This window comes from Phacochoerus africanus, chromosome 15 (assembly GCF_016906955.1).
Source record: "Phacochoerus africanus isolate WHEZ1 chromosome 15, ROS_Pafr_v1, whole genome shotgun sequence".
Classification (NCBI taxonomy): domain Eukaryota; kingdom Metazoa; phylum Chordata; class Mammalia; order Artiodactyla; family Suidae; genus Phacochoerus; species Phacochoerus africanus.
This window is the reverse complement of record NC_062558.1, coordinates 141,823,419-141,848,026: the sequence shown is the minus strand read 5'-3', so window position 1 is coordinate 141,848,026 and position 24,608 is coordinate 141,823,419. Positions and strand designations below refer to the sequence as shown.

Here is a 24,608-nt window from a genome sequence, read left to right as displayed (position 1 = left end):
TCCAACTAGGAACCATGAGGTTGCATGTTCGGTCCCTGGCCTCGCTTACTGGGTAAAGGATCTGGCTTTGCCTTGTGAGCTGTGGTGTAGGTCGCAGACAGGCTCAGATCCTTTGTTGCTGTGGCTGTTGCAGAGGCCGGCAGCTGTAGTTCCAATTGGACCCATAGCTTGGGAACTTCCACATGCCACGGGTGCGGCCCTTAAAAAAGCAAAAAAAAAAAAAAAAAAACCAAAAAAACCCTACATTTGTGTGTGACTCTGCAGACTATTATTCTCCAGGTTATGTGCTTGCAGGAAGGGCTAGTGTCAGTTCTAAGTTCTAGTAGGCCCCTTGGCAACAATTATATGGAGTTGTTTAAATTCTTTGACAGTGATTCTCTTTGTACCCATTAAAAATATGCTAGTTCTTATCCACTAAATTTCTAAATCAGTAGGTGATCGTTCACTGTTGGAAAACCTGCTCTAGTCTATATACAAGAATAAAATAGGTAAGTCATTGGGTGCGTGCATGCCCAAATTGTGAAAACTTATACTTTGTACAGTGTCTGGTAATGACTTGTCTAGAAATTCCAAAATTTTAATCGTTCATAAATCTCCTTATATATGTACTTATTTATTTTTCTGAGAGGTGGGGTCTTCCCTGGTTTCTGCCACACTGAGCAGGGAGTTGGACACAGGTTTCTCAGAACTCCTGCTGCCACTGCTGCACCTCTACAAACTGGAATAGACCTGGCTGGTATGACTGGGTTTATGCGAGCTCCATTGGGAGGGGTAGGGATTAACTATGTAGTCCACGACCTATCTAACCTGGTTTTCCCTTTTTCTAAAGTATGACGTACTGTATTGAAAGTCATGTACTTTTTTCTCATCCTGCAGTTGCCCCTCAATAACCACATTATTACATCTGGGGACTTCAGCCTTTACCTTCCCATTTCTTTCTTCTCTCAGACTCTGGGATCCTTAGTCGTCCTTCCCAGTCCCCTGGATCTAATGCTCCTCTCTTTAACATCTATTGGCGTGCTAGTTGGAGATACTTTACATACAGAATGCTTGACAGGAATTTGGGGATGGGGAAATCAATACCTGATACTCACCCCTTGAGGGTATGGAATGTCATTTCCTCTCTCCGTAGCCTCAGTTATCTTAGCCATAAAAACGGAGACAATAATACACATTTGAATATGTTATCCTCACTCTGAGCCTACCTCTAACATCATACAGACCAAAAAAATGCCACTCCTTTCCTCCAAGGATGAATCTGAAGTCCTCAGAGCCAAGAAGAGGAGATAAGGGTTAATACCTAGGCACTTTCACATCTGACCATGGAGACAAGTGTGCCCTGCACAGATAGGTCTCAGGGTTATATTCTGTGAAGACAATGAACTTGCTGGGGTTGAGCTAGAATGATACTACAGAGTAGTGAGATCCTTTCCTGGAAATTGTCTCTTTGCTGTTTTTCAGTTGGCTTGGGGTCTGTTTACCTCTCCCAGCATGAACTGTTCATACTTTTCTAAGGAGGAAGCTCCTGAGTCCCTTGCATATCCATATGAATTTTAGGATTGGCTTATCAATTTATGCAATAAAGACAACTAGGATTTTGACAAGGATTGAGATTAAATCTATAGATCAATTTGAGGAGTATAACAATACAAAGCTTTTTTGGTATTTTTTATATTAAATTGTATTCAGATATTGATAATTCATCAGCAAAATTCTGGACCTGGGTTTTTCTCGGTATTTTTTTTTTTTTGACTAATTCAGTCTCCTCACTTTTTATAGCTATATTCAAATTAATTTTTTCTTGAGTCATCTCTGGTAGTTTAGGTGTTTCTAGGGATTTATCCATGTCATCTACATTATATAATTTTTTGGCATACAAATGTTCATATAATTCCTCTAAAACTGTTCAATTTGTGGTAATGTCACATCTGTCATTTTAGATTTTAGCAATTTGAGTCTTCTCTCTTTTTCTCTTGCTCAGTCTACCTAATATTTATTAGTTTTCTTTGTCTTTTCAAAGAGCTTGATACTGGGGAGCTCCTATTGTGGTACAGCAGAAAAGAATCTGACTAGGAACCATGAGGTTACGGGTTCGATCCCTGGTTAAGGATCTGGCATTGCCAGGAGCTATGGTGTAGGTTGCAGATGTGGCTTGGATTTTGTGTGGCTGTGGTGTAGGCCGGCAGCTGTAGCTCCAATTAGACCCCTAGCCTGGGAACCTCCATACCTTCATATGCTAGGAGCATGGCCCTAAAAACCAAAAAAAAAAGACCAAAAAAAAAACAGATTTGCTTTTGGTTTCATTGGTTTTTCTCAACTGTTTTTGTATTCTCTATTTCACTTATTTCTGCTCTAATTTTTATTTCCTTTCTCTACTTGTTTTAGATTCAGTTTTTTTCTACCTTTTTCAAGAATCTTGAGGAGTCTTAAGATTTGTTTATTTATTTAAAAACTTTCTCTGATCATATAGGCATTTATTGGTATAAATTGCCCTCTAAGCCTGCGTTAGCTGCCTCACGTGAGTTTTGGTAAGTCGTGACTTCAGTTTTAACCGTTTTAATTATGTTTCTAACCTCCCTTTTGATTTTTTCTTTCACCAATGGTAATTTTGGAGGTTGTTCATTTCCAATATTTGAGTTTCTCTGATTTCTTTATGTTTTCAATTATGAAGTTCACTCCATTGTGACTGGAGTACATATTTTCTATTATTTCAGTTCTTTTTCATGTACTCTAGATTGCCGTACGGCATGTAGTCTTTCTTGAAGAATGTTTATGGGAAGCTAAGAAGAATGTATATTGTATATTTTACTCTTGTGTAGAGTGTTCCACATGTTTGTTGGTTTATGCTCATGTTCGAGTCTTCTATTTCCCCTTTTGTCTAGCTCTGCCTATTATTGAAATAGGGTATTGAAGTCTCCAAAACTTATTATTGAATTGTCTATTTCTTCCTTCATTTCTGTCAGTTTTTGCTGCATGAAATTTGGTGTTCTGTCATTAGGTGCATCTGTATTTATAATTGTTATGTCTTCCTGATGGGTCGACTCTTTTACCACTATAAAATGTCTTTTTGTTTTAAAGTCATTTTGCCTGAAATTAGTATAACAAGTATAGCATTCTTGGGGGGGGGGGGGGGTTGTTTGAGTTATATTTCTTTTTCCATCCTACTTTTCATTCATTTTTATCTTGGAATATAAAATGAAACTCCTGGGAGCTGCTACTGTGCTACAGTGGGTTAACAATCCAACATTGTCTCTGTGGCAGTTTGCATTCAACCCCCAGCCCAGCATAGTGGGTTAAGGATCCAGTGTTGCTGCAGCTGTGGCATAGGTCGCAGCTGTGGCTCAGATTCAGTCCCTGGCCCAGGAATTTCCATATGCCTCAGATATGGTTGAAAAAGAGAAAAAAGTGTGACTCCTATATGCAATATAGACTTAGATTTTTTAAAAAAAAATCTAGTCTGACCGTCTCTGTAATTAGATTGTTAACTCCATCCACATTTACTGTTAGTATTGGTATCCTTGGATTTATGTCTACAGTTTTTTGTTTTCTATGTTCTTTTTTTTTTTTTTGGTTTCTCCATTTCTTTCACTGTTTTCTTTTGCAAAAAAAAAAAAGCAGTGAATGTTTTCTAATGTGGCGCTTAAATTCCTTAATAACTTTTCTATCATATGTTTTTTCTTTGTGACTGCCCTTTGGCTTATCACATACATCTCAACTTATAGAATCACATTCCAGTTTATACTAACTTAATTGCAGCTACATATAAAAATGTTACTTTTATAAAGCTCTATGCTCTCTTCACCTTTTTTGAGGTATTATTGTTATATGTTACATCTATAAATACTAAAAACTAGACCAAATATGACATCATATAATTTTATGTCTTCTAAAGAAGTTGAGAGAAGAAAGAGCAAAGATATATTTATAGATTTTGTAAATTAATGGGGCTCTGCAATCATTCTAGAAGATCTGAGTTACCCTCTGGAGGCATTTTCTTATTGCTGTACATCTTTTCTCCCACTTACCGCCTTTGTACAGTTATAGGAAAATATCTGCATGTATTACAGACCCAACAATACATTATATACATACTCCCTTATACAGTGCTTTCTAAATCCGTTGAGCGAAGAAAGTAGAAAAAATGCATTTGTACTCTTTTATAGTTAACCTAATAACCTTTCCTGATGACCTTTGTTGTTGTTTTTACATTCAGATTAATTCCTGGGGTTGCTTACTTTCATCTTGAATAACTTCTTTTAATATTTCTTATAAAGCAGGTATGCTAGCAATAAATTTCTTCAGTCCTTGTTCAACTTCAACTTTTTAAAAATAACTTCGATGGCTATAAAATTCTTAATTCATCGTGTTTTTTGGGAGTTCCCATCACGGCTCAGTGGTAAGAAACCTGAGTAGTATCCATGGGGATGTGGTTCAATCCCTGTCCCCACTCAGTGGGTTAAGGACCTGGCATTGCTATGAGCTCGGATCCTGCACTGCTATGGCTGTATCGTAGGCCAACAGCTGTAGATCCTATTCAGCCCTTACCCTGGGAACTTCCATATGCTGTGGGTACAGCCCTAAAAAGCAAAAAATAAAAAATAAAAATTAGGAGTTACTGTTGTGGCTCAGTGGAAATAAATCTGACTAGCATTCTTGAGGACACGGGTTCAATCCCTGGCCTTGCTCAGTGGGTTAAGGATCTGGCATTGCTGTGAACTATGGTGTGGGTTGCAGATGCAACTCGGATCCAGCATTGCTGTGGCTGTGGTGTAGGCCAGTGCTATGGCTCCAAATTGACCACTAGCCTGGAAACTTCCATATGCTGGAGGTGCGGCCCTAAAAAGACAATCAATCAATCAGTCAATCAATAAAAATAAAAAACAGTGGGTTTTTTCTCTAGGTACTTTGAATATGCTATCTCAGTTCTTTCTGACCTCTCGTTTCTTCTGAGGAGTTAGTTATTAATATTATTGGGGTTCTTTAAAGTGATAAAAAGACTCTCTTCTAAGTAAAAGCATTCTTTTTTCTATCTTCCTCCTTCTAAGATTTCTTCTTTGCCTCACCTTTCTGCGTTTTTACTTCAAGGCGTCTGCGGATCCCTTTCTGTTTACCCTACTTGCAGTTCACTGGGTTCCTGGATGTGAGTAAATGCTTCTTTACTTGCTGTATCCTTGGAACTAATTACACAGACTTTAAACAGCTGCTTTTGTTTGTGTTTTGTTTTATAATTTTCATAGTTTGGCTAGGGAGCGGGTCAGTTGAATTCTTCACACTACTGTACTGGAAGTTCCTCCAAGACCTATGCAGTTTTCAAGCCTGAATGCTCAGTGACTTGTGAAATTTGATTTGCCACAGAGTAATTACATATCGGTTGCCAACAAAATTAAATTCATATGTTATTAGTATCATATGAGTCACATCATTATTTGTGTGCATTAAAGGCTTTACAGATGCTGTGATGATCTGAGTTAGTGTACTTTTTAAAAAAATTAAGTTCTGTGAGTCAGCCATATGTTTAAGTAACTGAAATTACTGCAAATGATGAAAAATATACCTAACAATAATTTAGTAGAATTTTTTTATTACAGAAGTGCATCAAGCAGTTGAAGCAACCACCATGACACAATATGTAATTTAGTAGATAAAGCAGAGAAAATTAAAACTGAATTTTGCTATAGTATTTATAGACACATGACTATAGTATTTATAGATACAATGTCATATTGTCCTAAGTGTGAGCTTTAAGAGGCACTGATGTGATGTTTACAAGATCTTTCATAGGATAATGAATATCAATAACAGCCTTGGGACCAGTTGAGGGAACAGGAACTGACTTTTGATACTAACCATTCTACTATGTTCTATTTTAGATTTTGCTGCCAGCCACTACCTTGAAATTTTAAAAAGAGAGGGGACTTCATATGGGGTCCGAATGTCTCTGAACACTGCTCAGAACAAACTACAAACTACAGCAGACCCTTGGTGCCCCTGGACATCCCTCAGCCCAGTTAAAGCTGTGGAGGACGGCTGCTCTCATGTGCACAGAGCCTCAGCCTAAGTCCCCACCTTGTCTCTCATTATTCAGCTTTGGGAATTTTTCTAAGGGTAAAGGAGCTCACTGACCCCATTTACAGGGAGTTCAGGGGATTACTGGCTGATTGTCAAGCCACAGATAAAGGTCACAGCTTCCCGTGCCTCAGTGGTCAGTTGAGATTCAGATGACCCAGCCCCTTACAGAGTACCCAATGGGATAGATGTCAGCTTGTTCACCGCTGTCACCAGCTCAGCAGCACACACTTTAGTGGCTTCTCCTCCTCTCTTGTGTCCTTTTTCCCACTCCCTCATTCTTGCTTTTTGAAATCATTTCCCAAATAACTGCTTGCACAAGCTTGTGTCTCGTCTGTGTTTGGGAAGAATACAAAATGAAGACAACAGGAAAAACAAGCAAGACAACACTACCCCTGCTCTGATCAAGTCAAAGTCAAGTATAAGGGCTCCAGCCAAAAACTAACATCTACCTTAACCCCTCAACCAGAATTAAGGAGTTGGCAGGTCCCCAAGCTAGCAATACTAACACAATCAGACAGAATCAGTATCACCACCAGGAGAGTCAGTAGTACTTATGTTGTATTTTCCAGAAGATTTGATTGGTCCATGGACAGCTACCACTTATGCTTGATGGAAACTGAATCAGATACAGGATTTTAGCTGCAAGGGAGTCTGATTTCCTATTGCTGCTGTGAGAAATTACCGTTAACTCAATAGCTTAAAAGAACAAAAATGTATTCTCTCACTTGAGGAGGACAGAAGTCCAAGATCAGTGTCAAAGTATCGATGGGTCTTTTTCCCTCCAGAAACCTTAGGGGGTAATCTGTTCCTGGCCTTTTCCTGCTTCTGGTCGCTCTGGCATTCCTTGGCTTGTGGTAACATCACCCCATCCCCTGCCTTCTGGACACGTGGCCATGTCTTCTGTGGATTCATGGAGCCCCAAGAAGTAAGAAGGCAGACAAGCCCCTCACACAGATGATGAGAGTCCCAGTAGGAAGCCACCCTCACCCTCAGAGGGTCTGAGCCCTGACACAGGTGATGGCACATCCTTCAGCGACCATATACCCATGCAGTGTTTGCCAGGAATCGAAGAAATTCTCACATACTGAAGTGTGGGGAAGACATTCTGGCTTATACATGGTTTGGTCTGAACTAGAGCAACCTGCCATACACACACAATACTTACGCAGAGAATGCATTACCCAGAACTAAAGAATGTCCACTCTAAATACAGGGATAAATACCTCCCTTCCTTTGATATCCATGCTGGTACCCCTTTGATGATAAGACTTCCTTCCCAGATGCCAAGGACATTCTGACTTGTATATGTGCTCATCTATCTTTTGAAAGCTTGAAGGAATGTATCCATCAAGTTTGTACTCAGCATGTTTGGCGTATATTCTTTGTTGTGACAATATATAAAACCATGTTGCAAACCATGTTTCTCTGCAGTACTTTCTCAGAGGTACTGAGATGTCTGGACAAACCTATGGTCCTTAGTTTGGCTCCAATCAAATTATCTTCTATTCCAGATTGTTTATCAGTTATTTGCAAAACATCAGGTTTGGGGGAAAGGTAGTTCTGTGCACAGAAACACTGAGGAGCCTCTTCAAGGGAAGAATGAAGGAGAGGAAGTGGCCATGGGGCTGCACACCCGAGCAGGTGGGGGCAAATTCCTGAGAGGGACAGAGGCAGGAGAAGACTGGGGTGCAAGACCTTCTTTTTTTAAAATTAATTTATTTAAGACCTTCTAACCCTGAACTCAGAGGGGATAAGAGAAGGCAGAACCCTCAGTTTTGCCAGGTCCAGCTGAGGGAGGTGGAGAGAGCTGAGTCTAAGCAGAAGGAGCCCATCCCAGACAGAGCATAAGTATAGACAGAATAGGATGGAGAGAGCCAAATCCAAATGGAGAGATGAGAGGAGCAGAGAGCTGTGCTCAGATGGAGAGAGGCAGAGAGAGCTGAGCCTGGACGGGAAGGGGCAGAAAAAGGGAGCGAGGTCCAGACAGAGGAATCCAGTCTGAGCACGGTCCGGCCCGAGGGATCAAGCATTGCGAGGGCGGGTCCTGTGCTTCCCACTTGTCCCTTCAAACGGTTCTCAGGTCCTTGTCTGCCACCTGCTCTCAGGCGTCTGTGTGTGCCCATGATCCTCCCAAGTGCACGCAGATGCTGGTTGCCAGCCTCGGCAGGTCTGTGTGCCGCCCACTCCCGTCCAGGACTCTGCCTCACACATCCGGAGGCCTCCCCACTCTAACCCGCAACATTTCCACCACAGCCACTCCCTGTGCTCTGGGAGGCTACAGTCCCTCAGGTCTGCCTGTGGCTGGTGTTGCAGCAGCCCTGCGGCAGTCAGGGGTGACTTGGGCCCGAGCAGGGCTGTTCCACTCAGAGCCAGGTGCACAGTGAGACTGGGTCTTCTGTGCTTGGCCTGAACATGAAGTGTAGGCCCAGTCTGGTCCTCTGGCAGTTGCTGACCGAGGGCATCTTATGACACTTTAAGCTCCACTATGTGAAGGGACATTGGGGAGAGGGTATAAGAACCAAAAGAGAGGAGAAAGAGACAGTAAGGGGGCAAGAGGAAGCCTTCAATCACAGCCTGGAAATGCAGGAGCCTCAATGCACAAGAAGAGAAGGGTTTGGGTTTCTTGAGGAGGGGCATTGAGAGGGTTGGATGATGAAGGCAGAAAAAGTTCTGGAAAGACAACAACAGAAAGGTACCGGTGAATGTGGAGGAAACACTCTTTATTGGACTTCTGAATTGGCCCAGCAGCTCTGCACTCCCAGGAGCCTGAGACTCTACTCTCCCCTTCATTGCCAAAGTTTGCTCATGGAAACTCTACTCCCCAATTTCTACTGGAAGGTGGTGTGAGGTGCATTGGACTGAGTGCTGTGTTCACAGAGAGGTGGGCCATTATAGTACAGGATGCACAAAAGCCTATTAAGACACACACACACACACACACACACACACACACACACCTGCTGGCACATACTGAAACCCATTAAGACCAGCACCTTCCCTCCAGGTAGACAGATGTGTGTAATAATAAGGTATAAATGAGAGGCAACTTGGTGAATCCTTTCAAAGACAAGATGAATAAGAGTAACTTGTGGTTTTTCAGGTTTTCCTGAAATTCCGTTAAGTGTAAGAAATGCATTTTATATTCCAACCCAGTACACAACAGTACATCAAACACAACTGAAAGAAATTTTTCATAAGGCAAAACTCATCCTTACTAATTATGGTTTGCCCTTGCATTTTCTTTTATATCCTATCCTATTTCAATTAAAGAATCATCAAGCTCCTCAGAATTGTTTGTGCCCACAATTTCAAAACCTATGTGTCAGAGGAATCGAATATCTAATGCCCCTGTACTGCCTCGTCCACCACCCCTGCCACGGCCCTGAACTGCATCGGGCACTCCCTCTCCCAGAATGTGTGAGGACTTGCAATATGACCTTTCCTCTCAGACACATTTCCATGTGAGAAACCCATGCCTTGCTTTCAAAGCCCATGCTTGAATCACAGCGCAGTGTAATCTTGCTGGCCTGCGAGAGGCACGTCTCCTTTAAACAAATCTGATCCATTTATAAATTTGATGGTAGAGCATTCTGTGGTGCTGGGGGCCAGTTCTCTGTTCTCCCTTATTTATCGGCTACTAATGTTATATTAATGTCTGCTGGTGAGGTTATTTTTTTCTTAGCATTTTTTAAGGTGTTTGTTCTTCACTTGTTATATAATACTTATTAAAAAGTGTGTTCAAGGGAGTTCCCGTCGTGGCACAGTGTTTAATGAACCCAACTAGGAACGATGAAGTTGCGGGTTCCATCCCTGGCCTCACTTGGTGGGTTAAGGATCTGGCATTGCTGTGGCTGTGGTGTAGGCCAGTGGCTATAGCTTCAATTAGACCCCTAGCCTGGGAACCTCCATATGCCACGGGTGCAGCCCTAGAGAAGACAAAAAAAAAAGAGTGTCTTCACAATAAAGGCGAAATCCCCAGTGGGGGCAGGGGAGGGTGGGAAGCTTCTATCAGTGTCTTTCATGAAGTCTACAAGCTCTTTGCATTGTGACTCTGTAATGCTGAGCAGCACATCTAGCTCTTCGAGTCTCATGGTCTTGCTTTCTAAACTGGAAATGAGAATGTGCGGTAGAAGGAGATGTGTACGTAACACTCCTGACAAAGGAAAGGTGCTCATGTATATGAGTGTTCTTTTCTTTTTTCACATCATTTACCAGTTTGCAGGGGGAGGTGGTGAATGTTTTCATTACACATGTAAATGAGGTGCCTCTCTGCAGGAACATAGGTGCAGAGGGTAGGTACCCACTGTGGATAGTTACTGCTTGTGACTTGTTTCTAGACTCCAGGTAAGGGACAGGGGACATTCTCTGTCACCTGGTCCAGCCTCAGTCCTGTGCAGGTTCTTGCACTTGAGTGGGCCACCCCTGCCCCTCTTCTCTATGGTGGGAGATTCCTGCCTCATGTGCCACTTTCCCCAAGGGCAATGGGCGTCTGTTGGCTTCTGCCTCATTCGACACAAGGGTCCCACTGTGCTTAGAATTTCCCCTTCACACGTTAATATTAAGAGATAATAACAGATGTCTGGGTTGACTGTTCAGACATATTCTAATCTTAAAATATAGCACAGGATGACCCTCTTAGTGGACCCAAGGGTTATTTGGCTTCACATTCTAGGGAAAGATGGTGGGAGATACATGTCGGACATGGCTAACAAGTCCTCCAACGGATTCGTTGATTTCCAAACAGCAAAAGAGTGTCTGTACTCTTTTTGTGAACCCTTTATCAGATACATTGACTCTGATGACCAAACTCTACTTTTTTAGAAGAGTTTAGTTTAACCTCCAGGGACATGTTCCTACTCATCATGGCTTCTAGGAACCCAACACAGACTCAAACTAAGACATGGTTAGCTTTACTTACTTTAATTGATTGTACAAAATCTTTTTTGGACTTTGCTTTCAAATTCTATCTGAAGGATGTGGGCTGGAAGCAGCTTCACTGGCCCATTTGATTTCCTATGGAGCCCGGGCTGTGTTCCCTGTGGGGACACTGGGGACAGGAGGCCTCCAGGTCAGCATCAAGGAACCAGGGCCTTTAGAGCACATCTCCCTCACACTTGTGAGCGGGGAATGACACAGAGTTTGTAATGGGGGCGAATCTTGGCAAACCCAATCGTGATGGGGCTGAGGTCAATATCCTTGGGGTCAACAAGAGATTTCAAGTTAAAGTGCTGCAAGATGGCAGCCATGAACAGGAACAGTTCCATGCGAGCCAGGCCCTCTCCGACACACACCCGCTTTCCTGGAGGGGACAACAGCACTGATGAGATGCTACCTCAGGAGAGACAGCAGGGGAGAGATGGGTGGGAGGAGGCCATGTGTAAACCATCACCCTAAGCAGAGTGGCCCCTGTCTGCCTGTTGAAAGGAAGCCCAGAGTGGGTCTTGGTGTAAGAGTGTCAACAGCATGTGTGTTCAGGGACCAGCCTTCACACAGCCTCAGCCACCTGGACTCAATGCATAAGCTGTGCTAGGGTGGGAGAAGCCTGATGCCCTACGGGAAAGTAGGGGACCCCAGGTGGAAGCCAGTGCTCTTGTGTTGGCTGTGAACATTTTCAACTTGCTTACAGATCTGCCCTCACACCCACATCTAAGGGAAGGCCCTGGGAGGGCAGCCAAGGGCTGGGAGGGTCAGATGGTCCTACGGTGAGTCCAGGTAACCAAACATTAGCTTCTGCTTGGGACCCTTGTTTAAACTTATGGAGAATTACATAACAAGCTTTTGAAAGATTTTCACTAAGTTCTATTAAATAAAGAGTTTTAGCCCTGAACGAAGTGAACTATCTAAGGAAAAAATAACTCACCCTCAGCCCATTCCCAGAGACTTCCTGAGAGAGATGTCACTTAGCTTCTCTGACCAGGGAAGAGTACATTTGGCTCATGTTGCAGACAGAAATCAGGCACGTGACACATCCATATCACACGTGGGGCAGAGAGCAGGAATTAGGGACAACTCCCACGGGAAGGAGCTCTTCTTACCTGCAGAAAATGCCTTGAAATGATCACTGTACTTGAACTTTCCATTTTCATTCAGAAAGTGCTCTGGCTTAAACTTCTCCGGCTCAGGGAATTCTTGGCTGTCATATAAGACGGAGTCCAGCGTCGGAATTACCACTGTGCCCTGAAAGGAAGAGAGGCTGTCTTAATTAACACAGTATGGGCTTTCCCCCAATTGAATTTTACATACCATTTAAGATGGTATGAGTCCAGCTGGGGAAGTTGTTTCCTTGAGGACAGACAGAAAGCTGGTGGGTCATGATTAAAGTGCAATGAGTGCTCTCATCTTTTCAGGGGAGTGACTCCTCCCAGTTACTCATCCCGGGCTGGATGCTACTGTTGTTGTCTGCCTCTAGTGTTGGAACACACCGCAACTCCAGGCACTATCTGAGGAGCCCCATTCCCAGGTTGCCTCCATTTCTGTGGTCACCAGGTCCACATGGTGCCTACTGGGGGAGCGGCACTCTGTAGGGTAGGGATGCTGGCCCAGCCCCCAACATTCAGCCTCATCTGCCAAGAGGAGGTGTCCTTGGTCCGCATCCTGTTTGCTGGCAGGCTGGCTGAAGAGCCTGCAGGGTGGAACTCAGGATATGCACTGCAAGCTCACACATCTGACCTTGGGGATGATGTAGTCTCTGAATACTGTGTCCCGGGTTGCTTCATGTGGCAGGTTGGAGGGAATGAGGTCGATGAATCGCTGAATCTCATGTACCACGGCATCCAGGTAGGGCATGTCCAGCCTGTCCTTGATGGCAGGGATTCTGTTTGGACCAATGACCCTGTCAATTTCTTCATGAAGTTTCTCTACCAAGATATGTAGGGAATCAATGCATGAATCAAAGCTGTTCAACTTCCATCCACCCAGTAAATACTTACAGAGCTTCAGAGTATTGGATAATTCATCCACACTTGTCAGTAAGAGCTAACCTCTGTCTGCATTCATGTAGTGAGTTCTTTACGGCCTCTGTTATCTTAGCTGGTCATGGCTAGTCCCATTCTTATCTTTATGAAGGAGTCGAGAATAAAAAAGGATCTTGGAGATTTCTACTTGGAGGGAAACTCTGTATTAATTCTGTCTGTATTAATTCTTACCCCAGGTTAGTTTGTTACATGCTTCTAAAGAGTATGGAGATGACTGGAGAGAGGAAATAGACATGTATGGTGCACTCTTGAGGAGCCCTGGGAGGCAGGAGTCTGGAGCCCCTGTCCAGGCAGAGGCAACAGCAGCCTTTGGCATTTGCTTGGCCTTTCTGTGTTTGAAGTTGCCTGTAGGCCTTTGTAATATGTTGAGAGAACTGCAGAGCTCTATACAGTATGGTAACCAAGGAAAGCTTTTAAACACACAGCAATACGTGTCGTATGCTGATTCTCAGTAGATGGTAAATGTGAGAAGTCATGCAGAGAGAGGCTACACAGCAGTCCATGGATACTGCCGAGTTTTGGGGGTGAGGTAGGGAAGGCAGGGGGCCTTGGCTGGCTCTGCACCCTGCTTTCTTTTCAAGACCTCTGAAGCCAAAAATATGTGTTAAACTTGGCAATGGATGTATGGGTGTCAGTCATATTTATATTCTGTATTTTTCTCTATACTGGAAATACTTCATAATTAATCATGTGAAGTGACATCTGAATCTGTGGCTTCCCTAGCTCAGAAGCTCCTGTAGAACTCCACAACCCCTTGGGGACTTTGCTCAGGGGACTTTCTGCCCCTTTGCCTTCACCTTTCTCTCACATGGTAAAGCAAAGGCTTTGGAGTCAGACGGACCAGGCCTGATCCCAGACAGGTCATGGATTCACTGACCTGGGGGAAATTACTTCATACTCTTTAATGTCAGTCCCCCAAAATACAGTGTATTAAAGGGCTAATCCCCATGTCTGGCACACAAAGGAGCCTAACCGTGCACAGCAGCAGCAAGCATGGCTCAGGTGGTGAGGAGTTCCTTGGAGCGAGGATCCCTGGCTCTGGGCCCAGCCCAGCGGAAGGCAGGGGCTCCAGGCCTGGACATGGGGTTGTCACTCTGGCCCCAAGCAACAGCTCCTTTCCCTCATCTTTCCCAGGAGGTTGGCGTGGGTCGGACTGTTGGCACATTGGTGCCACTCACATTGCCTCCGCTAGGCCCATGTGGGTGTTTCTAGTGCCTGACACTTTGAAATTGCTGCCTCCAAAGCCTGATCCTCCTCCAGGGCACTGTGAATCCCACCTGGCCCGGGTGCTGGGGAGGGTCTGAAGAGGGAGGGCCAGGTCCAGGGCAGCAGGGTGCGCTGCAATGATATTCCTGGGGGTCACCTCTGATTCCCACTCTTCCGGTCAAGTGACACATGCCAGGAGGCCTCACCTCTGGTCTTTCCTTCTCCCTGACCTGCATGGAAGCCCAGGTCTTACTCAGGAGCAATATGGACATTTTTCCCCTGTCATAAATGGTCCATGTCATTGAGCAGATGCAGATGGCTTTGTGCTTTTCCACTCATGCTGAGCTTTTCTTCCCACAATCTGGGGTGTCAGTGGGTGTGGGAGGGCTGGGGGCAGGGTGCCCATCATGTACAAGGACACTTCCCCCCAAAACATTCCTTCAGCGATTGCAGTGTCACTCCTTCAAAGGTTAACAAGCAGTTCCAGCCCTTGTTTTGCAGATGGAAAGGTGAAGCCTACTAAATGCTCCAGGCTGGCCTTCAGGTGTGATGGCCACATGACCTAGGCCCTTGCCATCACTCGTCTTACCTTCAACCTCTGGGTATTTCATGAGAATTAGGAGCCCGTATCTCAGGGTGGTGCTGGTGGTCTCTGTCCCTGCAAAGAACATGTCGGCCACGGTCACGGCAATGTTGTCCAAGGTGTATGTAGATTCTGCACTGTATTTTTCCTGCAGATGGTGATGACAGGGCCTCAATACGGGGATATCTTCAGACAGGTGAGAAAGAGACCCCGTGTCCCTCAGCAGAAGACCACCTTGCAGCCCTGCCAACTCCACAGGGAGTGCCCTACACAGACACAATCATCTCTACTGCACAGTTAGGGAGCCGAGGCTCCCAGGAAAGGGGCTGTGGTCAGAACAGTGCCTTTCGCTAGGCTGTGTTGCCTGTGCCTCTTCTACACCATGGAGGCCCATTCCAGGGGAAAAGGTACTCCCTGGCCCTGTGCCATGACCTCCATCAGCCCAGGGCTGAGCTGTGGGGCCTCTGCTGGGGTGCCAGAGCCTTTGGGTCCCAGGAGGCAGGGAAGCCACTGGGAAGCCAGACACGGGGGAGGGGGAAGGGACCCTCCAGCACAACCCAGGGAAGTTACAGAAAGCCATGTGTGGACCTCATGTGTGGTTCTGGAGCCACACATGATGCCAAGGAAAGAGAAGAAGCTTGACTGATCTGGATGGGGAACCTGGAGGGGCTTCCAGGGAAGTGGTGCTGAGAAGACCTGGACCTTCTTGAAGTTGTGCACAACTGGGGAGTTATGTGCTGACCAGGAACACTGAGGGCCTCTCCCCAGATGAGACATAGTCATCAGTCAGTCCATCAGAAGAGGCTAAGAAGCATGGGCTGGAGGGAGCCAACATGAGAGTCCCACTCACCCCGTCCCACAGCCCCTGACAGCTCCCCGAAGAAAGAGCATTTTGTGGCCAGCACACTGGACAGTACAGTGGTGTGGAGGGTGGGCCAGGCAACCTGGCTATGAGTTGATATGTGTGGTGTCATGCTGAAGCCAGTGTGTCTGTGCAAATCTAAGAGCATCAGAATGCATACAAGTAGGGCGGTGTGGACACCACAAGTGCAGGCCATAATATAAATCTGAAAAGTGCATCCCTCCCCCCACCCCACTGCAAGCCCATCTGCGAAGAACCCAGAACTTGGCTCCACCTGGTCTGGAAGCCTCAAGCTGGGAGGGTACCTTCTCCATTTCCATCAGCAGGGTGTCAGTGAAATCTCGAGGACAGCTGGGCTCCAGCGAATCCTGGTGCTCCTTCACTCTTTCTAAAGCATAATCTTTTATTTCAGATATATTTTTCATTAGTTTCCTATGGCTTCCAGGCAGGTAGCGTAGATAGCCTGAGAAATTATTATAAAGCTAGAGGGGGAGGAAGAGACAATTGTCTTACTATGTATGTTTTTGTTTGTTTGTTTGTTTGTTTGTTTTTAATGCAACAGCATTTTATGTACTAGACTGATCACCTTCTCCAAACCCAAATTTATGGCTGTAACTATTGTACTATATAGGATAATTTGTCTTAAAGTATCTTGGGGCCCCACTCTTCAAGGCTGTGTGAGTTCTGTGGTGGGAATATGAGCACATAGGCAGAGGGACAATATGTCTGCTGTCTGGTGGGGACTGATTTTTTTTTTAAGGTAGAATCTAGAATTTTATTTAGATATTCACTAAGCTATTGAAATTGGTACCAGACATACATAATAAATCTCCAAAAATAGAACCTGAAAGGCACTTTCTGCTTCGGGCAAGCAGTCATGGAATAAGTAAACAAGCTGGCTTCTCTGTACCACACCAGCTTTCTCCACGGCCAGCTGCACCAGCTCTGCTTCTCTTCTTTTGACACCAGCTATGCTTCTCTTCTTTTGACACCAGCTATGCTTCTCTTCTTTTGACACCAGCTAGAAGTCTAACCCAAGATTTTCCAGTAGGACACCTTGGCCTATACCTGAGAATTCTAGAAACATGTTAAAGGAATCATGGTATTGAGGAAAAAAGAAAACTCTTTTAAAAGCTGCCACCTGAGGTGTATGGCTTCTCTGTACATATGCCACACCCCAGAATACAATAAACAAGCACTTAGACAATGTTCAAGAATGAAGAGATTTCCCCTCCCACCAAAAGCACTGCTCTCTGAAGGAAGCGGGTTTCTCTGTAGCTACACTAGCTGTTCTGAAAGCTCATTGGACCTGATTTTGAAAACAAAACAAAGTTAAAGCCCCAGGGGGAGTTATTGTGCAGTGTGGAGCACTCAGTCTTAGAAAGAAAGAAGTTATCTGGCACCAAAGTGTGCAACCTACAGACCCTCAGGTACTGCCCTGTGACTTCTCTGTATGATATCATGAGGGTGCCAACTGCCTGTTTTTCTAGAGCTAGGCATTGGTGGTTGGGGTAGTGATGAAACCATGCATAGGACTGGTTTACTAAATAAAAATTTATTACATACATCCTCCTGAAAAAAAGGATCCAGCCAAAAAGTGGAGATTTTGATTTGATGCTGTTTAAGAGATGGCAATTAAGAGCAAGAGCACCAGGGAGAGAGTTTACTGGTAACTGCCTTTTATTTTATTTTTTTTTTCTTATGTCAGGCTAGAGCTACAGCTGGAACTCGCATTATATGCAAGAATGACTGGGTAGGAGCACTCCCTGGCAAAGAGCTACATAATTAGAAATGGATCAAGTTATAGGGGGGATAAGGGAAGGCTTCACATTCATAACAGAGCTCAAGACATTACAAACTCATGCTAACGAGGCTGTGACATTGCCAGACAAAGGCTGTAATGGAACCATGAGTACTTTAAGTGCACGTTACAAGGACATTTTCAGAATTTAGTGAGAAAGTCCATGCAGTTAGGATTTTAGAAGGTTCAGTGATAGGGCACAAAGGTTCAGTTTCAAAACATTATTTGCTACAGTGCTGTTGGTTTGTTTCCAGGAAGTTACGTGGATCACCTACACCCACTAAATTCGTTATAATGGTGAACAAAACGCCTAGGGACAGAATTGGTGGGGACTGATTCTAAAGAGTGAAATGCTAAGTGTTTGAGGTTAGCAAGGGGGAAAGGGTGGGGCCCATGGAATTCTCCAGAAGGGACATGCAGGCCACCTAGGTGGGTATGCCTATCTGTCCATATACCCCAATGCCCCTTCTCATCCTTTTCCTGCTGTGAACCATCAACCGATGATAGGCACAGGCCAGGCAAGAGGGAGGAAAGTGCTTCACCTGGATCCAGCCGGTGCTGAGCAGGTAGAAGTTCTCATTGAACATGCTCATTAACCTCAGACAGGTCTTGTCATTGTAGTCAAAGTGCTGGCGGAAGAGGATGTCGGAGATGACATTGCAGGGTGCGCAGCCGATGAGGAAGGTGGGATCAAAGGGCTGGCCTGGAAAACAGGGGAGCTGTCAGGGCATTTGGCTTGCGCGTGTGGCGGGAGGGATGTCTCCAGTGCCTGTGAGGAGACACCCCTAGAGCTGTGATAATTCCTGGGACGTGGTAGACCACCCAGGTCCTCTTTCCTGTTCAGTTACTCAGGATGCACCAACTACTCCCTTGACGGCGTTGCCTGCTCCCTGTGCCAGAGGAGAACAATTGGTGGAATGGTGTCTGTGAGTGACAGGGAGGATGCCCTAGTCATCAGGGGCAGGATCCAGGCCAGGACATACGCACCATGGGTCTTCCTGAGCGCCTCCAGCAGGAAGTGGGCCTCCCTCTGGATCCGCTGCTCATTGCCCTCTTTCCCCATCCCGAAGTCACGGAGGGTGGTGAGGGAGAACCGCCGAGTGTCCCGCCAGGTTGGTCCATTATTGAAAATGACCCCTGAGGAAGAGAGAGCCGCAGAGCTGTTACTCCAAAGGCTCCTCTTGGGGGAAAGGGAGCAGAAGTGGAGGAGTTCCCGTCGTGGCGCAGTGGTTAACGAATCCGACTAGGAACCATGAGGTTGCGGGTTCGGTCCCTGCCCTTGCTCAGTGGGTTAACGATCCGGCGTTGCCGTGAGCTGAGGTGTAGGTTGCAGACGCGGCTCGGATCCCGCGTTGCTGTGGCTCTGGCGTAGGCCGGTGGCTACATCTCCGATTGACCCCTAGCCTGGGAACCTCCATATGCTGCGGGAGCGGCCCAAGAAATAGCAACAACAACAACAACAACAAAAATAAATAAATAAATTAATAAAAAAAAAAAGAAGTGGAGGTGCTTTGTGCTCTGCTCTGCAGGGAAGGATTGATCAGCCCAGAAAGAGACCCCCTCTGGGGAGAAGCCTCTAGGGGTGGCTGGTTTTCTCTGCTGCTCCTGTGAGCTCTTCATCCCTCCTGCCTTTCTCCACTCTGCCACACATCTTCCCCAGGTGACCACCACCAAGAAACTCCCCCACCCCTGCCTATTGACTCATTTCCTTAAAGCCATAAGTTTTTAATGATTTTTGACCCTCACACTATAGACATCTCAACTTGCACTTTTTAGCTTCACGGCAAATCCTTTCTAAGGTCATTGGGCCCCTGACTACATGAAAGTCTGAGGAAGGCCAAGGCCCGGGAAGATGGGCCATGCTTGAGAGCTGAGCATGATGGGGGCCCCCACAGGAGGTATCCCTCAAAAGGACAGCTAGACAGCCTGCAGGGGAAGCCTGAGAGACAATGGGAGGGGAGAAATGTGACTCAAGGAGGTTACCATTGAGAGGAGCCAGTGGATGGACTGGACAACCACTGAGGGGTGTGTGGACACTGAAGAGGCCCATTTACAGGTGTCATCCACCAAGTTAAAGGCTCAGGAGGGACTGAGTTTTGGGTGCTGTGTTCAGGTGTCCTTGTGCCAATTCCTGGGGGACATGACAATGTGTGAGTGGACACTGCATATGCAGCCCAGCAGCCCAGGAAGACTATCCAGTCTCGTGAGTGGCTATGAGATTAACCTGGGTAGGATTCAGGCAGCTTATCCCGTCCTGACCTGGGACACAGCATGTGAGGGAGTGTGTGCTGAGGAGGCCAAAATCATAGCTGCAGCTGTGCCCCTAGCCCTGAGGGCCAGAGGAGCTGGGCAGGAAAGCAGGAAGGAGAGAGTGCTGCAAGACCACCCCAAAGAGCTTGCGATGAGGGGAAGAGGTAGTTGAAGAGGGAGGGGCACAGAAGCAGGTAATTTTAAAATGTACTGGGAATAATTACATAGAAAGAAAGACAGAAAAATGTGAGGAGAGGAGTTCCTGTCATGGCGCAGTGGTTAACCAATCCGACTAAGGACCATGAGGTTGTGGGTTCGGTCCCTGGCCTTGCTCAGTGGGTTAAAGGATCTGGCGTTGCCGTGAGCTGTGGTGTAGGTTGCAGGTGTGGCTCAGATCCCACCTTGCTGTGGCTCTGGCATAGGCTGGTGGCTACAGCTCCGATTAGACCCCTAGCCTGGGAAACTCCATATGCTGCAAGAAATGGCAAAAAGACAAAAAAAGAAAAAAAAAGAAAAATGTGAGGAGAGGTAGATAGATAGATATATATAGAGAGAGAGAGACAAAGAGAAAGAGATGGAGACACAGAGATAGAGACAGAGACAGAGAGACGGGGACAAAGAGACAGATTTGGAGAGAGAAGGAGACAGATTCCAGAGCAGCCACCCTCCTTCTGAATCCAAACAGAGGCAATGATGGTTCCTCTGTGAGAGCTTTGGGAAGGAAGACTAACCCTGAAACGGTGGGTGCGGCCCTCTTGGTACATTAACACACAGGCACTGCGTACGCCACGGGAATAAGGGATATGCACTCATCACTCCTGGCGACCAGATGCAGCCCTCATCCCGGGCCTAGCTGATGCTCAGGGTCACCCCTTGGCCATGGTGGACAAACAAAGACAAGACTTTGGAGTCCCCAGGCAGGAGGTAGCCAAGCCCCTTGTGCCCCACCTGCAGGATGGAGAGGCTGGCCCTCCCTGCCTGGCTGCTTCAAGGGGCCCATGACTTGGACCAGGGCTGGCAGTTAAGGGCTCCCCTGAGTGAGGAAGGAGCCCTTTGACCCCAGAACTCCTAACCTCCTGGGGCTCTCCTCCAGTACATCTCCTCTTGACTTAATGAGGAGGTTGTGGTGGTTATTTTTGCTTTGGGCAGCCCCAAAGAAGCAAAACAAACCTGCGATGTCTACAAGGGACAATCAAATGCCACTGACTGTAACAGGAGACAACCTTGGAAATGTAGACTGGAAAAATGAAGCAAAAATGCCATATTCAACTGCAGCATTTGGAAGTTCTACATAAAATGGATAAAAGTTCTCTAGAGGCTCACCACCAAAGTTGAGTCAGGAAGAGCTAGGGGCTTCCAAGTTTTGTAGGGTAGGTGGGACACCGTTTCATTCTAATCTGCTTTGGAATCTCATTTAAACACCAGTGAGTAGAGGGTAAAGGACAAGCAGGTGAGGTTGGAGGATGGCAGGTGGTACAGGGAGCTTCTAGGGCTGAGAGCTAGAGGAGGGGCGCCCACCCCGGGTTCTAGGAGGTCCCAGGAGACACGGAACATGGGGTCTGAAGCCAAGAGCCTGGGAAACACTCAGAAAAAGATCAGTTAGACCACCAAAGACTCTTCCTACTGCAGGAGGAAAACTCGGAGTTCTGGAGACATGGAGGTAGTGGGGGAGGAAAGAGAGATGAACTGGAGAGAAAAAGTCACAGGGAAATCTCAGCACCCCTTTCCTTCCTGGTCTAAGAACAGTCCCAGGTGGGACATCAGAGGCCCCTTCAGTGGAGAAAAGGGTGCCCCCCCCCGCCCCCAGTGAGCAGACCTCAGTGGATGGAGCCTCAATACCCAGGAGCAGTTGAAGCTGTGAGTGGAAGAGCTCCCCCAAGAGACAGAGGGCCTGGGAGGCAGGAAAGTCTGCAGAGCAGAGGCCCCCCCCACCTCCTTCAGAAGGGCTCCCCTGTCCTAGGCATCCCCTCGGTCAGGAGGGCTCCCCTGTTCTAGGCTCCCCCTCTGTCAGGAGGGCTCCCCTGTCCTAGGCCCCCCACTCTGTAAAGAGGCTCCTCTTTCCTAGGCTCTATGAACAGGTCTGTCCTGCTGGGCAGAGGCTGGCTGTTCCAGGGCTTGTGCACTTTGAGTGGATCTCATACAGTAGCTTTGATCAAAATGTGCAGAGCAGTGATGGACGCAGTGAACACCCCATCCACCCCCTGGGTTGTCTGAGAATGGCTTCACCTTTCTGTCTTCAGTATGTTGTTGCTGTTATTTCAGTTCCTGCCCCCCACACCCTCCCTCAAAAGTAGGACCCACCTTTGTCCTTGTGCACTTGGAACACGGGGATTTCCCCTCTGCCAGAGAACTCATTCTTGTAGTGGAGCAAGACCTCCTTCACGGCCTTGTAGCCATGCAGGACCACAATGCGCCGTGAACCCAGGTACACAGTGAACACCGGCCCATAACGCTCTGCCAGCTGTGGAGACCAGCAGGCCAAGGAGTGAGCCACTGAGGACTTGGGGAGGAAACATGCCCTTTAAACTGACCCCCAAAGTCACTACTGTTGACCAGGAGAACCAAGAGGGACCTAGGGAAGACCCTCCCCACTGAGGATTCCGTAGGGAGCACATTGCTGTTGCTGTGCCCTCTGCACGTGATCCCATGCGCTTGGGTGCATCAAGCTCCCCTCCCACCCTGATACAGATAATTGGGCAGCCGACTCCTCCTGGCCCTGCTGAGGCCCCTTTGCCCACATCCAGCCCACCATCCCCACTGTCTGTTCTCCCCAGTCAAGGTCCCGGACCCGAGGGTGCTGCAGGAGGCCCTGGAGCGAGACGGCCAGAGGTCTATGAGCCCATCTTCCTCTGCTTTGCATGAAGCTGGTCAACACCTTCCAAGCAACTCTGTGCTCCAGGGCATTCTTCTATCATCTCATTTAACAGATTTACCAAACATGTAGCTTTTGCATTTGTTAGCTCATTCACAGTTCACAACAGTCTACTGTGAGGTACCAGGTGGGCTGGTCAACACTTCACTTTTCATCCTGTTCGTTGGCACCCACAGAAAGCTCTAGGTTGGACCCAGCCAGTGTGCTCCTGGAATCCATGCGTGTCTCTCCTTGCATCTCAGTGGCAAACGGCAGCAGCCACACTGGCCTGCCCATGCCTCCCAATGACAAGGCAGTTAACACTTTGCTCAAGAGGGGCCTCCAGGCCAGCCATGGCCAACGCTCCATGCCCAAGCTGTACCACTAGCTAAATATTTTGAATATCACACTTGGATGCTACTGCTAATTTAGTTAATTCATAATAAGATCTTATTGAATAGCAAATTTCCCGAGTTGAATGGACACATTCTACATCTAATTCCGAAATTCTCCTACCCCACAGAAACAATATTTCTCTTACCATGGTGAAGGATTTGGGAATATTCTTAAGGTCCAACTGGAAAATGTTCCCAACGATGGGCAGTGGGAAAGGGCCAGGGGGAAGTTTCCAGCTACTGTGGATGTGCTTCCAGATGGAGACGAGCAGCAGGGTGACCAACCACACCAGCAGGGCAACCGTGATGCCCAGGGCAGTCATGGCTCCTTCAGGGGATCTTTCAATGTGTGGGGATGCTCCTGTGGAGAGGAGCCTTTTATAATGCATCCTTGAGAAGGAGGGTGACCAGCCAACCAATGCCACCTTCCTTTTCCTCCAGCCCAAGATATAGGTTTATTATTAGCTGCTGTTGGCTATCAGTTCAAAGGCTGATCCCTGCGGTGGTTACCCCTTAGAACTCCATCCAGACACTCACCTCCTCTAGCCTGGGCTCTGCCAACACTGGCTGCTGACACCTGCACCAATGTCAGTAAAACATGTCATCCAGTTTAGCTCCACCAACCCAGAGGTCAGAACATAGGGTGGGGAACTGTCCTCTCCTTTACCTTAGTTGGACAAGGAGGTCATATTTACATGGGTTTGTTTGGGGTAGGATTTATGTAAGGCGACATCAGTGATGTGCCGACCGTCTTGCTCCATCTCCTGGTGCAACTCTCAGCCTCCGAGCAGGTCTGTCTGAGCAACCCCAGTGGTACTGAGTCATCAGCAGCCAGCCTCATGGGCCAGAGAAGGGAAATTCAGTATCTGAATTTCACTCCACTTTGGGAAATCAACTGGCAAATTCAGTGGGGGAGGAAAAGAGAAAGGAAAAGAGCTGACAAATTTCAAAAAAATTCATCTCTGATTACTACCAAAAAAGGGTATATTTTTATTGTAGAAAATTAAGGGATAATTACTGTTTAGAGTCATTTTGTCAAATTCTAAAAAAAAAAAAATTAGTATTTTAACTGTGTTTGTTTAAATCTGTGCTAATGTGTGTGGACATTCTCATTTAAAATAAGAGCTCCAAACTATTTACATTCACCTTTCTGTTAGGATGTTTCTGGGGACTTTGCAGAGATCTTTACAGGATGTCTGCAGTTTCATTCTGTCTTCTAGTTGTGACATAGGGAAGATCTTAATTTCTAGGTTGTAATTTTATACATTTATATGGTAATGCATTGTTGTATATAATACAAAATATGAAGAAAAGTGTAAAGAACAAAAAATCACCTTTTGAACTGTTACTTATATAAAACCAAGGCTTTGTTCCACACTCTGCATTCTAACCCACTTTCCCTTCCAGTTTTTTAGCAATGTGGCAGGCCCTCGATTGCTCTTGGTTTAGAAATGCAGCCCCATTACTGATGTCCGACTTAACTCTCCTGGGTATGAAGGGGCATTGACCTGGCAGGGGTTTCGGGCCCGTTTTGTGCCTCATGTGCTATTGGGCAGTAGGCTCTGCAGAGTTACTTGTGCTCTTGTCTTTCCTTTCTAGTGGCTGCCAGGGGGGCAG

The 24,608-nt window shown here is 46.4% G+C and overlaps 1 protein-coding gene across 2 annotated transcripts; it reads right to left on the bottom strand.

Moving 5' to 3' along the window:
- Positions 1-10,973: 10,973 nt before the first annotated feature.
- Positions 10,974-23,439, bottom strand: LOC125115996 (cytochrome P450 2E1). 2 transcript variants are annotated; one of them, XM_047760841.1, is made up of 9 exons: positions 23,138-23,439; positions 22,047-22,206; positions 18,483-18,632; positions 18,038-18,198; positions 16,000-16,176; positions 14,839-14,980; positions 12,739-12,926; positions 12,105-12,246; positions 10,974-11,368 (listed from the first exon to the last, which is right to left on the bottom strand). In XM_047760841.1, exons 1-9 carry the CDS (start codon positions 23,378-23,380, stop codon positions 11,178-11,180), a joined length of 1,554 nt encoding a protein of 517 aa, XP_047616797.1. In that variant the 5' UTR covers positions 23,381-23,439; the 3' UTR covers positions 10,974-11,177. The 2 variants fall into 2 exon arrangements, with proteins under 2 accessions (XP_047616797.1, XP_047616798.1); XM_047760842.1 differs by lacking the exon at positions 16,000-16,176 and having other exon boundaries at positions 23,138-23,314.
- Positions 23,440-24,608: the final 1,169 nt, after the last annotated feature.